General features: G+C 52.7%; 1 protein-coding gene across 4 annotated transcripts in view; it reads right to left on the reverse strand.

Annotated features, from left to right (window-relative positions):
- The window catches only part of zdhhc8b (zDHHC palmitoyltransferase 8b), a 49,078-nt gene that overhangs the window by 2,762 nt on the left and 29,136 nt on the right, over positions 1-17,180 (reverse strand). For 3 of the 4 annotated variants that reach the window (XM_023812379.2, XM_072708987.1, XM_023812378.2), the window contains exons 2-10: positions 10,001-10,122; positions 9,036-9,193; positions 6,382-6,554; positions 5,781-5,883; positions 5,551-5,642; positions 4,987-5,119; positions 4,299-4,410; positions 2,920-3,029; positions 831-1,777 (exon numbers count right to left, since the gene is read on the reverse strand). In XM_023812379.2, the coding sequence (XP_023668147.1) occupies positions 831-1,777; positions 2,920-3,029; positions 4,299-4,410; positions 4,987-5,119; positions 5,551-5,642; positions 5,781-5,883; positions 6,382-6,554; positions 9,036-9,193; positions 10,001-10,122 (1,950 nt within the window). Of the gene's footprint in view, positions 1-830; positions 1,778-2,919; positions 3,030-4,298; positions 4,411-4,986; positions 5,120-5,550; positions 5,643-5,780; positions 5,884-6,381; positions 6,555-9,035; positions 9,194-10,000; positions 10,123-11,513; positions 11,706-17,180 lie in introns of those variants that run through there. The other variant, XM_023812380.2, reaches the window with a different exon arrangement.

Here is a 17,180-nt window from a genome sequence, read left to right on the forward strand (position 1 = left end):
CAGCCACGAGGTGACAGCCACGAGGTGACAACCACGAGGTGACAGTCACGAGGTGACAGTCACGAGGTGACAACCACGAGGAGACAGTCACGAAGAGACAGTCACGAAGAGACAGTCACGAGGAGACAGTCACGAGGAGACAGTCTCGAGGTGACAGTCACGAGGTGACAGTCACGAGGTGACAGTCACGAGGTGACAGTCACGAAGAGACAACCATGAGGTGACAGTCACGAAGCGATAGCCATGAGGTGACAGTCACGAAGAGACAGCCATGAGGTGACAGTCACGAAGCAATAGCCATGAGGTGACAGTCATGAAGAGACAGCCATGAGGTGACAGTCACGAAGCGATAGCCATGAGGTGACAGTCACGAAGAGACAGCCATGAGGTGACAGTCACGAAGAGACAGCCATGAGGTGACAGTCACGAAGAGACAGCCATGAGGTGACAGTCACGAAGAGACAGCCATGAGGTGCATGTAGGTTTACCAGAGCAGGTAACTTATTCAGAGAGAAACACGTGCATGATGTGAACTTACAGAACCTGAGTGGGGAAACAGGGGACAGTATCTAACTGGCACTTCTTCACAGACAGAAATGGCAGAAACAGTGAAAACATGCAAGTGACAGGGAGCTTTTTATTAGCTGGAAACGTAAAAACACAAAACACGCTGCCTTTGAGAAAATATTAAAAAGTAAACAACATTTTAAAAAAAATGCATAGAAAGAAACACAGGGGGCACCTGTCCAATGGGGGGGGGGGGGGGGGCATTGTCCACGCCTACCCCCCCCCCCCCCCGGGTAATGAATTAGGCATGTTAGGATTTGTACCTGGGGCACAGAGGAGGCGAGTCTGTCCGCTCCAAGGCGCTGATGATGGGGAGGGGGCTGTGCCGGGTGTAGGGAGGGGACCGGGGCAGGGCAGCGGGGGAGCGGTGGGGTTGGTGCCCTGGGGACCGGTAGGGGGGCTCACCGGGCTGGCCCTGCAAGACCATGCTGCCGTCGGCAGTCCTGGGGGCCCGTGGCAGCGATGTGACTGAGCCGCGCAGCCCGGCCGCCCTGCCCGCGTAGGCCGTGGCCCCACCCACCAGGCTGTCCCTGGAGCCGTACGCGGGCGGCGTGAGGCCACGAGAGCCCAGGCCCTCGTGGTAGCAGCCAGCCGGTGGTAAACTACGACCCCCAGGGCTGTCCCGTGCGTCGGCATCCACGGGGTAGCCGGCTGGCGTCTGGGATCGCCCGCGCGGCTGCAGTAGCTTCTCCCGCTCTTCCAGCTCCTTGCGCTCCTGGATGGAGGCCATGATGGTCTTGGAGAGGTTGTCGTAGCGCACCGGTGACGGGTCCCTGGGTGGCGGCGAGTGGCGGGCGGCAGCAGGGCTGTAGGCGGGCGGTGGGGCTCTGGCGGGCAGGTAGGGCGAGCGGGTGGCCCGGCTCAGGCACTCGCCGGCGGACAGGGCCACGCCGGGCCCCAGCAGGCTGTCGTAGGACAGGCTGCCATTGCGATTAGACAGAGTGTTGGAGGAGAAGACGGGCCTGCAGGGGGCGTCGGCCATGCTGGCCACCATCTCGGGCTCCAGGCCACAGAGGCGTGCTTCGTCCCTGCGCTGGTACGCCTGCTTCAGACTCAGCGAGTCCAGCTGCAGCGGGGAGGACCGGAAGCTGCGGTGCAGCGAGGGGTTTGAGCACTCGGGCAGCTCCAGGTTGGGCTCAGAGCGGTAATCGGGTGCACGGCTGCTCTCCTCCGCGATGGATCCGGGGCCACGCTCATCCTGCATGGAGATCTGCAGAGGAGAAGTACACAGCCATCTCAACAGATCTGTGTACATATTCAGGAGGGCTGGGTACTGCCCGATAGCCCACGACACAATATGCATCACGATATTAGTGTCATGATTCAATGCATCACAGTGTTACCACTGCATCCTGATGGTTGTTTTACTCTTCATCTACCGGTTGCATAAATTATGCATTTCTTAATACAGTGATCCCCCGCTATATCAAGGTTCAGCTATCGCACCCCCGCTATATCTCAGATTTTTCCCTGATGCATCGCAGTTCTCTGCGTATCGCATACCTTGCTTGTGGTCCGATTGTTGTGAAGAAACTTTTTGTGAACCCATATTGAACTTAAAAAGTTTTTATTTTTACATATTCCATTACATATACAGAGAGAGAGAGAGAGAGAGAGAGATACACATATACATTACATATTACCATTATTATTATTATTATTAATAATAATAATAATAATAATAATATGTTACTCATATCCTTAGCCCGACATACATATATCATATGTGTTTACAACGTGTGTTTTAATAAGTTTACACGTGTTTAAAGCGTGCGGGAGGGGTATTCAAAGGCTTAAACTACAAATAAACGTTTATTTATATGGTCTGTCTATATCGCGGATTTCCACCTATGGCTGATGGGTCTGGAACGTAACTTCCGCGATAGGCGGGGATCACTGTGTATCAAAAATATATATCAAAATAAATCAGAAATATAGTGCACATTTCTGTTTTTAGAACATCAAATGAGAGGAAAAAAACATAGAATGAAACATTTGACTTGCAGAGGTACATTTGACTTTTTTTTGCATTACACTGCACTTAGCATGGCTATACAGTGAGAGCATTTTTTAAATCAGCAAATGTAAAAGCATTACATTTGACTCTGCTGGTGTTAAACAGTACTGCAACAAATAAATAAATTGAATAAGAAGTCCAAAATATTGATGAAAAACTGTGACAAACTGAATCGCGATATATCAATAAACTGCAGTATTGATACAGCTCTGAAATTTACGATATAGATTTAAGTGTCTGCTAACATTCTGCCAGCCTATCAAGAAGATACCACAGCAACGACATACAGTATAAAAGGCAAACATACTCAGTCACATACTCGGCCAAACACTGACCTTCTCACCACCCGTGTGATAGTGCACCTTGGGGATTGTGCCGAAGGAGGGCCGGTACTTGTACATGGCTGGAGTGGACGGGTGGAGGGGCTTGCTGGAGAGGGAGCCGTCTGTAGTGGGAGACAGAGATGGAAGGATCACATGATACCCAGGGCGATGACATCACAGAGGGCCACCTTCAAATCCCACATTTAGACATTTGCACTACATGTACTGCTTTGGCTCCTTGTTTGATTGGCATTATATGCATGTTCCTCTGTGCATCATGTTCTTGCTGCTGTACACACCAGAAAATCCCCTTGAGATCAATATAGTTAATCTTAATTAAAACAGGAAGTGACATTTATTGTGATATTTGCAATCTGATGATGAGTAATCAAAGGACTTTAGCATGAATATATAGGCATTGTTTTATTTCAAATCTGGCTTTCTCAGCCTATATTATTAAAATTAATATTAGGTCAAATTCCACCAAATTATAAATATTAAACCAGACCTCCTGTTAGCAAACTAACTACTGATGATTCACTGCTGACAAGGTACGTTGAAAGTGACCCTGTAACAAATGGATGCACATGTATGACCCGTGTCCTATAACAGAGGAACAAATAGCCTTGGAAGTCAGCAAGTACTGCAGGAGAAAGGGCAAAAGAGAGAGAGAGAGAGAGAGAGAGAGAGAGATCAGCCTGACGTTTATCATCGCGGAATACGACCACCAGGGGGCACTGGAAGCCCAAAATAGAAACTGCAGCTGGACAGCCTCAGCAGGCAGATTCTGTCAGCGATTGAAAGGATTGGGAAATCGGACTGGAGCAGAGTCCAAAAAGCCCTCAATGGGGGGCACAGGAGTAATTTTACTCTGTTCATTTATCAGAGGGTCTACATCAGGGGTGGCCAATCTCATCCGCAAAGGGCTGCTGTTTGTGCGGGTTTTCGCTGCAGCTCCCTAATTATATTACCAATTTATATTACTAATTAGAGGACTGACTGGCTCCTCTAAAATCTGCACACACACCGGCCCTTTGCGGATAAGACTGGCCACCGCTGGTCTACATGGTGTTACAGCCAAATATAATTCATGTGTACCGGACTGGTGAGCTCACCACTCATACAGGTATTCCAGCGCCTGGCCAGGTTAGACTCCCAATGGAAGCTAAATTGAAAGGGCCGACAGATTCCACAGGTACCTGTAGCTAAGCGCCTTTTATACTCCTGCTGGGGGGGTGAATTATAGCAGAGTATGGATCCACCCTAAATGGACCAGGCTTGAGGAAAGCTATCCTGAGCCAAGGTGTATTACATATAATGCATAGGGCTTCCTCGTGTTACCAGCCTTTATAGTGAGTGGAGGGCTCAATGGGGGCAGTGGGGGTCCTGACCTTCACTGGAGGTCAGATGGCTCTTCAGCTCCCGGTATTTGTCGGCTTTAGGGGGCAGAGGCGGGCCCGTCTCCAGCGGCTTGTCGTTCAGCATATCCAGGCTGCCCTTGGACTGAAACACACAGGGAACAAACGAAATCATGGCTGGGCCCTAACTGCGTCAAACGCTGGGGTTACAGGAACGAGGCTGCGGTCTGTCACTGATAGACCCTGCTCAGATCATCTTCACTGCTCCGTGTTTATGAAACATAGTCATCTGTAGGCACAGAGTTATAGCACTCACTGTCATGCAGAGAGAGAGAGAGAGAGAGAGAGAGAGAGAGAGCACAAAAGAGAGCGAGCGTGGGAAGAGAGAGAGAGAGAGTGCAAAGGCACAGAGTTATCATAACAGTCACTGCCATGCAGAGATAGAGCGCAGGCAGAGAAAGAGATAGCGCAGTTAGCGAGAGAGAGAGAGAGAGATAGCACAGTCAGAGAGAGAGAGAGAGAGATAGCACAGTCAGAGAGAGATAGCACATTCAGAGAGAGAGAGAGATAGCACAGGCAGAGAGAGAGAGAGATAGCACAGGCAGAGAGAGAGAGAGAGAGAGACATTGTGCAGTCAGAGAGAGAGAAGGCAGAAACAGAAAGAAAAGAGAGAGCACATGCAGACAGGAAGAGAGAGGGAGTGCAGGCACAGCACCCTGACCTTGGAGCGCAGGATACTGCTGTGGATGCCGTTGTCATTTATCTTGACAGTGACATGCCGGTCGGAGAGGATGGGCCGAAGGAAGGGTGGCTGGATGGAGACCAGTGCCTTCTTACTGGGGTCCACTATGTACCTGTTACGGGGTGGAAAGGGGGATTGAGGTACTGATTTAGTTTGCTGCTGCCTGTTGGAGAAACAATCAGCTCTGATTTCAGGGGCCTGGGGGAGAATCGCACACCCACACAAGCGGCCTTAAAATTGCCATAAGCATGAAAGCTGCCAGACAGACAGCAACAGGTGTGCTGTGGAGCAGAGAGCTCCAGGGTGGTCAGTCCTCACAGCGAGACGGGACGGGGTCAGTCTGCACCGCACCGCAGAGAAGGAATGGGGTCAGTCTGCACCACACATCGTGGAGGGACAGGGTCAGTCCGCCCCACAGAGGTCTGCCTCAGCCCCCACCCTTACAATCCTGTGGTGCCTGTTCTGTTCTGATTTTAAGGCTCCTTTTCAATATTTTTGTTCCAGTACAGTTAAAATGGGGTGGGGGGGGTGTGCCGTCCTTACCTGGGAGCCAGCGGGCTGCACAGGACGTACTCCACATTGCCACAGCACCCGCGGGTGAAAGGGTTTACTCCTCCACGGAACTTTCCGGTCACCTGGGAAAAGGCGTGTGGCAGAAACCGTGTTACACAGAACACAGCCAGGACTTTGGGTGAACATAAACCAGAATTGCCCGTAGGGGGCAGGCAAGAGGAGCAAACTGAAGATTTCTGTGCAAAGGGGGCCGGGCTCACCTGCTCGTTGGTAGTGCGGCCCCTGGCCACCAGGACCATGTGGAAACCTGTGAGCCCCATGACCGGGATGAAGAAGAGACCAGCTACACACATCACCACCAGACTGAGGCAGCAGCGTCAAGGAGCTGGAACTGGTAAGTGCCAGACTCACACCGACCTCTACTGCCACCATGAGGCCAAGTGCAGGTACAACAGGGACACTCAAAGCCAACACACATGTGGGTCAACACTGCCAAAGGTTACCACCATGCAAACTCTACTGGTTATATCGGTTCCAGAACAGCAGGCAGCATGGAGGGTATTGACAGAGGCTAAATGAAAGGTTACGGGTAAGTCAGGGGCCTGATGAAGACCGATAAGGAGAATCATTACTTAGTAAATTAACACTCGGTTTTCAATTGACAGAATTAAAGCAAATGTATGTAATAAACTTAAGAGCTCATTTTTACAGCTCTGTGTGGCACAAGCAAGTAAGACTCAGGGATTTAAGTTGCTATTAATGCTATTAATAGGTGCTGAGAGCTCAGACAGTGGTATTTTTAACAGGCCTAATTAATGAGGAGTTCGGCCTGCGGTGGGGGGTGCAGTTTCTGGAGGATACGTGACAGTGGTGTGGAGGGCACCTAGGCGGTCCATGTGGTAAAGCACGAAGAGCAGGCCGAAGGAGAAGACGCCCACCATGTGCACGCTGAGCGACAGCAGGAACAGGAAGAAGTAGCGGTAGTTCCGCCTCCCGATGCAGTTGTTTACCCAGGGGCAGTGATGGTCGAAGTCCTGCAGGGGGCAGTAGAGAGGCAGGGCAGTCAGTTCAGGATCTCCAGTTCATTCATAAATACAACACACTGCATTACACTTAGAGGAGCGAAACGGCTGATTCCATAAAATGCACTGAATGTGTGCTTAAGTCACCTTAAGCCCTTAAGAGAATTAACACTGAGAAAATTTACATAAATATGAAACAGACCATCTGCAATTGCAGACAATCACAGAGGCATGTTTGGCAGATCAGAGTGAGTTAAACCTGGACTCCACACAGGGCCAGTACAAACCACATCAGAAACGACACCATTGTGTTCAGCGTTCATTTGCATAAGCAGTGGAGAGGATGAGGTGAGCACGATTCCAGCGTGGGATGCTTCTTGTGCACAAGCATTGTCAGCCTCCAGTCTTTGTGCGTGCGCACTGAGCACTGGGCGTTGCCGTTTCGGAAGCCCCTTACAGGCCAGAGGGGGAGGCACTGATTTGTCACTGAACACATTTCCCAAAGAGCCTATCGCCCTCCATGGAGCACAGGATGCTGGAGACCGAGTTGTACTAGAGGCAGACTGGCTTTCACTGCATAAAGCACAGGCAGAACACAAAGTGCCGAGTATGTAAAGAGCTATGCAAAAATCAGCCCAGACGCTTAGAGGAAAGCGTCGAGGGGCTTGATGTAGCCTGACAGCACATGAGGAGGGGGGGGGGCTGCCAGTTTCCAGAAAAAAGATCGAGTAAAAAGGATGAGTTTGTGGGCATCAGCGCAGTTTGCGAACTTACAGGGCCAAATTCTGCTAGCCGTAGGGGACACTGACAAGTGCATGTGTAACTGGTAAGTGTGTGTAAGGCATGTGTGTGAAAACGGCATCTGTGTGTAAGCGGCATAAGTGGCGTGTTTGTGTAAGCGGCGTGTGTGTGTGTGTAAGCGGCATAAGCGGCGCGTGTGTGTGTGTGTGTAAGCAACGTGTGTGTGTAAGCGACATAAGTGGTGTGTGTGTAAGCGGCATAAGCGGCACGTGTGTGTGTGTGTAAGCGGCATAAGCGGCACGTGTGTGTGTGTAAGCGGCACGTGTGTGTGTGTAAGCGGCACGTGTGTGTGTGTAAGCGGCATAAGCGGCACGTGTGTGTGTGTAAGCGGCATAAGCGGCACGCGTGTGTGTGTGTAAGCGACATAAGCGCCGTGTGTGTGTGTGTAAGCGACATAAGCGCCGTGTGTGTGTGTGTAAGCGGCATAAGCGGCGCGCGTGTGTGTGTGTGTGTGTGTGTGTGTGTGTGTAAGCGGCATAAGCGGCGCGCGTGTGTGTGTGTGTGTAAGCGGCATGTGTGTGTGTGTGTGTAAGCGACATAAGCGGCATGTGTGTGTGTAAGCGACATAAGCGCCGTGTGTGTGTGTGTAAGCGGCATAAGCGGCGTGTGTGTGTGTGTGTGTGTAAGCGGCGTGTGTGTGTGTAAGCGACATAAGCGGCGTGTGTGTGTGTGTAAGCGACATAAGCGCCGTGTGTGTGTGTGTGTAAGCGGCATAAGCGGCGTGTGTGTGTGTAAGCGGCATAAGCGGCGTGTGTGTAAGCGGCACAAGCGGCACGTGTGTGTGTGTAAGCGGCATAAGCGGCACGTGTGTGTGTGTAAGCGGCATAAGCGGCGTGTGTGTGTAAGCGACATAAGCGCCGTGTGTGTGTGTGTAAGCGGCGTGTGTGTGTGTGTGTAAGCGGCATAAGCGGAGTGTGTGTGTAAGCGACATAAGCGCCGTGTGTGTGTGTGTAAGCGGCGTGTGTGTGTGTGTAAGCGACATAAGCGGCGTGTGTGTGTGTGTGTAAGCGGCATGAGCGGCACGTGTGTGTGTGTGTGTAAGCGGCATGAGCGGCACGTGTGTGTGTGTGTGTGTAAGCGGCATAAGCGGCACGTGTGTGTGTGTAAGCGGCACGTGTGTGTGTGTAAGCGGCATGAGTGGCACGTGTGTGTGTGTAAGCGCCGTGTGTGTGTGTGTGTAAGCGGCATAAGCGGCACGTGTGTGTGTGTAAGCGGCACGTGTGTGTGTGTAAGCGGCATAAGTGGCACGTGTGTGTGTGTGTGTAAGCGGCATAAGCGGCGTGTGTGTGTGTGTGTAAGCGACATAAGTGGCGTGTGTGTGTGTGTGTAAGCGGCATAAGCGGCGTGTGTGTGTGTGTGTAAGCGGCATAAGCGGCGTGTGTGTAAGCGGCACAAGCGGCGTGTGTGTAAGCGGCACAAGCGGCGTGTGTGTGTGTAAGCGACATAAGCGCCATGTGTGTGTGTAAGCGACATAAGCGCCGTGTGTGTGTGTGTAAGCGACATAAGCACCGTGTGTGTGTGTGTAAGCGACATTAGCGCCGTGTGTGTGTGTGTGTGTAAGCGGCATAAGCAGCGTGTGTGTGTGTGTAAGCGGCATAAGCGGCGTGTGTGTGTGTGTGTAAGCGGCATGAGCGGTGTGTGTGTGTGTGTGTGTAAGTGGCATAAGCGGCACGTGTGTGTAAGCGGCCTCACCTCCACACAGTTGTCACACACGCTGCAGTGGGAGCAGCGCGGTGGCCTGTAGAAGTGGCAGGTGGCACACCACTTCATGCGCACCTGGATGCCCTTCACCTCCACGTTCTTGTAGAGTGGGGCACGGAAGTCGTCGTCCTTGTCCTCGTCCTCATTGGCTGTGATGGAGAGAGGCAATGGGACGATGGCATGGAGGTGGGAGATGGCTTTTCGGACAGGCTACTCATGACAGGGCTGGGGAAGCGTGGGGGCCCCCAAAGGCACGGAGAGCACAGGTCCAAAGCAGCGACTACAGGCTTTGAAGCTCCTATATCTCATTAAAGAACATGACTGCAAATCAGGACCTGAGAGGTGCTTCTAAAATCCCTCACATCTTTGGGATAAACACAAAGAACAGCAACAATAAGTTTAATCCTATCTGGACACATTCCCATCCATTGGGCTCCATCTGCTCTTGTGCTCAGTAGTATCCCATAATGCACTGCGGGGTCCACATACTGGCACATGGCATTGAGATCTGTGTGACAAAACTGCAACCCGACAGTAAGTGGGGTGTTAATGGACCCCCCTTAGGCCAGACCATGTATATCAACAGCCCTCCTCAAAATGGGGAACGACGGCTCAAGTCGTCATAGCCTCTGGTTTGAATCATCGGTCCCCCCCACCCCTGCACCACTTCTGGCCCCGTCTCCATGACGACCAGGTGGCGGGAGAGGACAGGACATGCTTGGAGGCAGGTGCAGTGAGGTTCCCAGCATGTGGCGACATCATCAGCCTGCGGCCTTCACACGACAGCAATGGCTTCGTTTATATTACAAAGGAACGATTCACTCGATTACTCTAACATATAATCATATAAAGCAGTTTGAAAGACAACCATCTGAATCACAGCACTGCAGGCTGGCTCACGTGTTCAGGAGGTCCTGTCGGTGTTCGGCGGGGGGGGGGGGGGGGCGGTCACCTACCTCTGGGGTACATGCCGGGGTCCATGAAGGTGGCCATGCTGAAGTTAGCCAGCACGAAGAGGAAGACGACGCCATTGTAGAGTGGCACAGTGAGGGAGATGGCCTGCGTCAGCCAGGGGCACCTGGGGGGGGGGGGAGCAGGGGGAGGCAGGCGGCTGTTACAGTCCATTCAGAACCACTGCACGTTCCTAGAACCGAGATATTATCAGAGCAGTCACCCGTGTCAAAGTCACTAGTGGGGGGGGGGGGGATAATATGAGGAGAGTCTGATTTATAAGCACACGTCTCGTGCATACGCGTGCAAGTGTACAAACGCACGCACGCAGAGTCAGTAAAGGGAGGATTCTCCCTGTAATCCCCAGGAAAGCAAACACATACATCAGAGAACCACGGTGCTCCTTAGGAGGTCACCAAGAACCATGTGCGGACAGCAGGAGTTCCCAAAGGTCTCAGATTCGGGGTCCGAACAGCCTAGTAATGGCAGATGCCCCAGTACCGACCGAGCTGAGACCAAGCTTCTTCCTGCACAGTTAGTTTCTAACGTGCTAGTTTTCTAAGTGTTAGTTGTGCTGCTACATTTACATGTAGCGCAGGGTGGCTGTGCAGGGAAGGGCGGTGCCGCTGAGACAGGCGAAATACCGAGCGTGGGTCGGCGCTCCTCCAAGGAATGGACTGTCCCAAAACAGCACCCCCATACCGTGCACTACTTCGCATTCTGCTAGTTAGCATCCTGCCAGTTAGCATCCCGCTAATTAACATCCTGCCAGTTAGCATCCCGCTATTAGCGCCGAATGCTTCCAGCCCCAATCTCAGGGTGTATCCCTCATGGAAAGCAGGCTCCGCGCCTCTGGACCCACGAATGGGATAAAATGGGCCTGGCTGCAGAGCACTACGGCCATAATTTTCCTTCGGGGTCTGGCCGTAGTCCCGGGCCGAGAACCTCCCGGAAGGGCGTGCATCTCCAGACAGCCTGCAAGCCAAAGGCCAGAGTCCTCACAGCACCCGGCTCACAGTGGCCTGCCACCAAAGCCACGAGAAGGGCTAGAAAGGAAGTATTTCAGGCTGTCCGGCACAGACAGCCTGGCCTACAGGGCAAGTAACAGGGCTAAAAGGCTTTCAATGTGGGGCCAGTCAGATGAGAGGGAGTCGAGCAGGAAGGTCAGCCGGACACCCATGGCTGAGCAACAGGGCGTAAGGACGTGAAGACGGTCATAGGAAGAAGCAAATGAGAGAAAGGAGGGGGGGTTTTGGATGGAAAGAATGCAGTTTGCACCCAGTTTATCCTAATGGACTTAAAGTATTTTCTAAAGAACATAAGAAATTTACAAACGAGAGGGGGCCATTCCGGAGACACTCATAACAAAACACACACGAGTTTGTATTCATATCTTTGTGGGGACTCTCCATTCATTTCTACAGGAAAAACCCTAATCCTGACATAATGACCTTAACCCCTACCCATAACCTTAACCATAAGCATGCAAACAAAATACAAGACTTTAGGCATTTTTACTTTTTTGACTGCATTCACAGATCTTTGTGTGCACCCGAGAAATGGTCCCTATAAAGTAAAAAAAACAGGTTATTACACTATCGGGGACATTTGGCCCCACAAAATAATATAAACCTAATCCACACACACAAACACACACCGACATATGCGCACAGTCATATCTCAGTGCAGACTGCCATCTCAACACAGTGCCTTAAAAGATTGAAAGTTCTGACCCCTGAAGGAAAGCTACCCAGACCCAGTCCGGTCCGAGGCAGGCTGAGGTGTTTTACACCCATTCTGTCCAGGCCGGTTACGTCAGAGTGTAACATGAGGCACGCCGTCCCCCCTGCCGTCCGTCCCCCCTGCCGTCCGTCCCCCCTGCCGTCCGTCCCCCCTGCCGTCCCCTGCCGTCCGTCCCCCCTGCTGTCCCCCTCCCCAGATGCACTCTGCACACATTCCCAAACCTCTAGCCCACCCTCCCACATAACATCCTCCCCTCCACCCCTGGACTAAGAGGGAAACGCAAAGATCTCACTCACCATCCTGATCCAAGGAGGCCGCCCCCTGAGGCTCACATCTGGGATTTAAGCGGCCCCCCCCACGGGGCCGTTACCCGGGCACCTTGCGGTCGCGGCCACCCTCCCTCACAGCCCGTGTCTGCTTTGAGCGTGCACTGGGGCCCCCCGAGGACCCCCCACCCAGCCAACAAAGACAACGCCGTAACCAAAAGCAGGCCAGCAGATGAGAACTACAAGAGACGCAGGAGGGAGATCGGCCTTTTCGAAGAAGGGCGACCCCCCCACCCTCTCATCCCAAACACCAAGGAGGTCCAACCTGTTACGAGACCAGCCAGGCCTTCCCCTAGAACTCCAAAGTGCAGCACAGATTCTGTAAAAATCCTGAAGAGAGACCTATCGGGTGAAACCAGAATCCGGGCAGAGGAGAGACGTCTGGCAGGGGGGTGAACCAGCTGCTAGGTATCGCCACCCATCACCACAGTGCCCACATCACAGTGGTCTGAAATGATATTTAGTGGAAGTCATTCTCTGATCACCGATTCCCCATGCAGAGCCAGTCCTCACCATCAAGACGGCATTTCTGACTGATGCTGATGCTGGTTATATAGTTTAACCCAGTGGTTCTCAATTCTGTTCCTGCAGCCCCCCTTCCCAAAATGTTTTAATTCCAACCCATACTGCTTTCAAGCTGCCACATTCACTATCAGCCTATCATGAACATGTGAGCCTGATTAAGGTAGGGTTGGAACAAAACATTCTCGGAAGGGGACAGGAACAGGACTGAGAACCACTGGTTTAACTGGAATCAAACTCCCTATGCATGTGTGAACACATTCAACCAAAAAAGTCGATTGTAATTAAGCAGTTTAACACCAGCTCCGGTGTAACGGCGAGACGCTACAGATCACCCGAGCTAGCTTCATCTAACATCAGCAATAACTTTCTGACCTGCAGACAGACTACAGGGAAGTGATGCTTCAAAATCTTAAGCACAGTAGCGGCCGTTACTATGGTTACAGCATATAAACGTCTCCATTTACCCGGGCTACACGAGGGCACGCAAACCCAGCTCAAAATAGTTTCGAGCCGTCACTTTCTACTCATGCAGGGGAGGAGTGACACTCCTCCTGAAGTGGAAAAAACGTTTTTTGAGAAGCACACTTTTCTGATGTCACAGGAGCTAACGGCTAACGGCTGCTGGTAAAAACAGGACAGTCTGAGCATAGCCCACTCACTCAATCAGCAACACAGGGGGGTGTACCCACTCCAGGAGCCCACCTACAGCAGAACAACTAATGAATAATTCATAAAGCAGGACGTCTCAATAGAACTTAATGAGGAAAAGGCCCTTTATCAGGAACATGCACTACGGCTGTACTTAGACCTACACGATTCTGGGAAAAACAAATACTTTTGCTTGATTTCGTTTGCTTAGAATCGAGATCATGATTCTCTTAACATTTTTTTTTCTCAAATTTAAATGTCTATCGCACTCATTAAACTGCAAATGGAAACACAACAAAACATGACTGTGCCAAATGCATGACTGATCCAGGACCAGCATATCAACTACTTTATAGAGTAACTAACCACAGCACGAAAACCAGAGTGAACTCTTTCAGGAACCTGTGTCCCACCACCAATGTAACTCACGATGAGAAGACCTGTCCAATACTGTCCATCACGTGACCGTTCCACATAAAATGCAGTTAATTTAAAGTTAAATGGGTCATTCTGCTGAGGCAGAATGATTCTGCAAAACAATAATTAATCTGAGATCAGTTTACCGTGTGTCATTCTGGCTTCTTTTTGCTTGGTATTTGACTGATCCTGGGACAGAGGTATAAGCATCTAAAGCATATAAAGGCGCATCATCCCAGGACCTGGAAACATGCGTAACCTCACACTGTCTGGAAGACAGACCCACCTGGAGCTCCGCCACACACCTGACCAGGTTACCCGGCAACAGCTGGACCCCCCACATCACTAAGGCCCAACCCCACACCCCCAAACTGGAAACATGGATTGGCTTGGCTCCTTTCGTAATCGGCTGGTTCATTAAGATGCACCTGGAGAGTAAGGGGCTGACTCACCACTCCCGAGAGTCGACTGTCACTACAGCAGTGGAATCTGAATGGGGGGGGGGGGGCTGCTACACAATGCCGACAAGTTTGGGGGGAGTGGAGTTAGCAATGGAAAACCTCAGATAAAAAGGGTGGGGGCTTGTGACACAGGGGAGGGCATTCCTAACTGACGATGTGATTCAGCCGGCAGGTTAACCCCGCTCGCTCCCGTGCGCACAGACCCGGCACCGACAGCACGGCGACACGCGTCACCACGTACAGGCATGTACACGCATGGTACACGCATGGTACACGCATGGTACACGCATGCGGCTGAGGGCATCCCAGGCTGAGCTCCGCTAACATCCGCCATCGGCAGCGGGGGGGTGGGGGGGGGGGGCTCACCATTGTTTTGACCTTTTATCTCCAGGCAGCATCTGCAAGTCGGGGGAACAGCTGGAACCGTGGCCGGAAAGTGACGCCCCCCCCCCACCAAACACACACCACAAGCGTCCAGATTTTTTTTTTCCCTCCCCCACCACTTTCATTTCCTCTTAATGCTACAAGAGGCTGCAATATCTGAACCCTTTGCAAATATGCTAATGTGAAAATATGAAATCGGCTATTTTAGTTTTCTGCCACTAACAGGACCTGAGAAGAAAAAAAAAGAAAAAAAAAGCTCATCGGCCGCATCAGCGCAGCCTGCATGTTGGACTGCGCCGCTGCAGCACTGCACTCACACGCTGGTGAGTCATGGCTTTCTCGTGACAGTGGGGAACAGACTGTGCAGGCGTGTGCGCGCGTCCCCGGGCAGCAGCCAGCTTCCTTATGTTTCCAAAGCGGTTCGACTCCATGTAGCGACAGGCGACACCCTAACGCTGACAGTGCACTTCTCAGGTGGGGGAGGGGACACTTAGCGTGTACCAAACTCTGAAATAACCAATTTAACTGAAATCCCCCAATGGCCCGCCAGCTGATTGGTCAGCTACAAACAGGGTAGGAGTGGCCTGATTTTCAGTGGGTTGGAGGTCACTGGGAATAAATCCCAACCTGTGTGATGCACACACACACGCGCACACGCACGCCTATAGCCCCAGTGAACAGATGCCTCACCATACGCTGAAGTCAGATGGCGGGAGACAGACACGTGGACCTCACACAGGTGGGAGGGCAGCATTTCGGGGCTGAGAGCCACCTGCTGCTGCCCAGCGGATTACAGGAAGCGTCAGGCAGACCTGAGCTTGTTCCCTTCTGGAAATGTCATTGGAAATTCACGCTCTGAGGTCAAACCAGGTTACACAATACGAGGTATTTCTGTGTTAGGACAACTACAGTTACATGTTACAAAGGAAATATATTAAGTGGCTGACACATTATCCATTTTGTCTCGATGTATTGCGATGTGCAAGCCGTAGCGGGGAAAATGCAGCAAGCTTTGCCGTGTTGGGCGGAAAGGCCACAATCCGCTTTGCCGTCACCCTACCCCCCCCACACACCCGGCTGGGGTTCAACGTCACACCGGACCACAGCCAGGCCAGGAGAGGGCTCCGTCAGGGCCAAGAGCGGGCAGCATGCCCAGTCATCACACCCCGCACCAGTGCAGGGACACAGTTCCTAAAGGCCGTGTGGCCGTGTTGAATTTCCGAGAGTCACGGGAACGGCTCGTGAGCACGAACGCCATGTCTGGATCCTTTCAGAGCCGAATCATCCCCCCGCCTACGGCTCAAGGGTCCAATGGCCTCTCGTTCTGGCTGACAGATTGCAGTGTATCTGGCCGTCTCGCACAGCACGGCACTCCTGCCCTCCGCGGCTTAGCGTCCAGGCTAATTAGCCAAAGAAGTTCCCTTCCTGGAAACGGTGCCTAATAAAACGCAGCCGCCTCCAGCCGGATGCGCAGGTGCCCCTCAACATGCCTGACGCAAATCGGGAGCGAGTGGCACACGCAGGCCAGAGGGACGTCACGCTACAGGATCTGCGCTGGTTAAATCCAATTTGGAAAGGCTCCTGCTGGACCAGGATTAGGCCCAGCGGGTCCTGGTCACCTCGCGGGCCTGGGCCGTTGAGCCACAATCCGCCCCCGCGCACAGCTGGGGGACGACTTTCATACGCCTGAAAATCCATGAATGAGGAAGCTGCATGCAATGCCAGGACAGGCTGTCCTACACCAGCACCAAGCAGCATGGATGAACGTGGCAGAATCCCCTCCATCCGGATTCGACCGGGACAAAGAGGAGGAGGACGCGGCCACGTGGGTGGGATGGGCAGGGCATAAGGGGCAGCCAGATTCTGGGAGGCCCCTCTCAGGAATAGCTGGTCTTACTTTTCACATCCCCCCCCCCCGGCATTCTTCATGGAGGCCTGGATTTGACTGCAGGCCGGAAGCCTGTGGAACTGGCAGGACGCAGGACGGCAGAGGCCTTCAGCACAGACACGCCGGCGCTGCAGGCCGCAGAGGGCTGGCTCTGAGCAGCCTCTGCTAGCTCCGCCGGCCACATCCCCTGTCCCTGGATGAAAACCTCTATCCTCCTGGATGACTCAGAGCCAAAGACCCCGGCTCGCCTGTGATGGGCGACTCGCTCGCCCCCGACACCATCACGCAGAACGCTCCCCTTTTCTCCGGCTCGGCGAGTCCCAGTGAGGGTGGGGAGGCAGACAGAACAATGTAGTTTTCTGTAAGTTCTGCCGCTGAGGGAGTTACAACAATGGGCCCCTTTTAGCAGCTGCCAATTGCTGGGGGGGGGGGCTGGGAGGCGATGGCGAAATGAGATGGGAGGGCAGGGGGATGCCGCGCCGCGCCCCCCCCCCCCCCCGAGTGTCCCCATCACACCTGGCATCAAGCGCGCAGAAGCACAGGAACACGTGCGCACACACCTTCCGCACGGACCCCCAGACTCCCACACCCCGTGTTTCACAACCGACGCCATCAATCTCCCCAGGGAGGCGCATGAAGGAAACCAGCTGGCATTTGGAGAAAACGGCCGCGTTTTTACGACAGATCTCTGCAAACACATGGCGAGCATGGAAGACAGAACTTATGACGATCAGGAATGGCGGCAAACAGAGGGGGCTTGAGGCCAGCCCTCAGACACACACCCACACGGCCC

Source organism: Paramormyrops kingsleyae, chromosome 2 (assembly GCF_048594095.1).
Source record: "Paramormyrops kingsleyae isolate MSU_618 chromosome 2, PKINGS_0.4, whole genome shotgun sequence".
Classification (NCBI taxonomy): domain Eukaryota; kingdom Metazoa; phylum Chordata; class Actinopteri; order Osteoglossiformes; family Mormyridae; genus Paramormyrops; species Paramormyrops kingsleyae.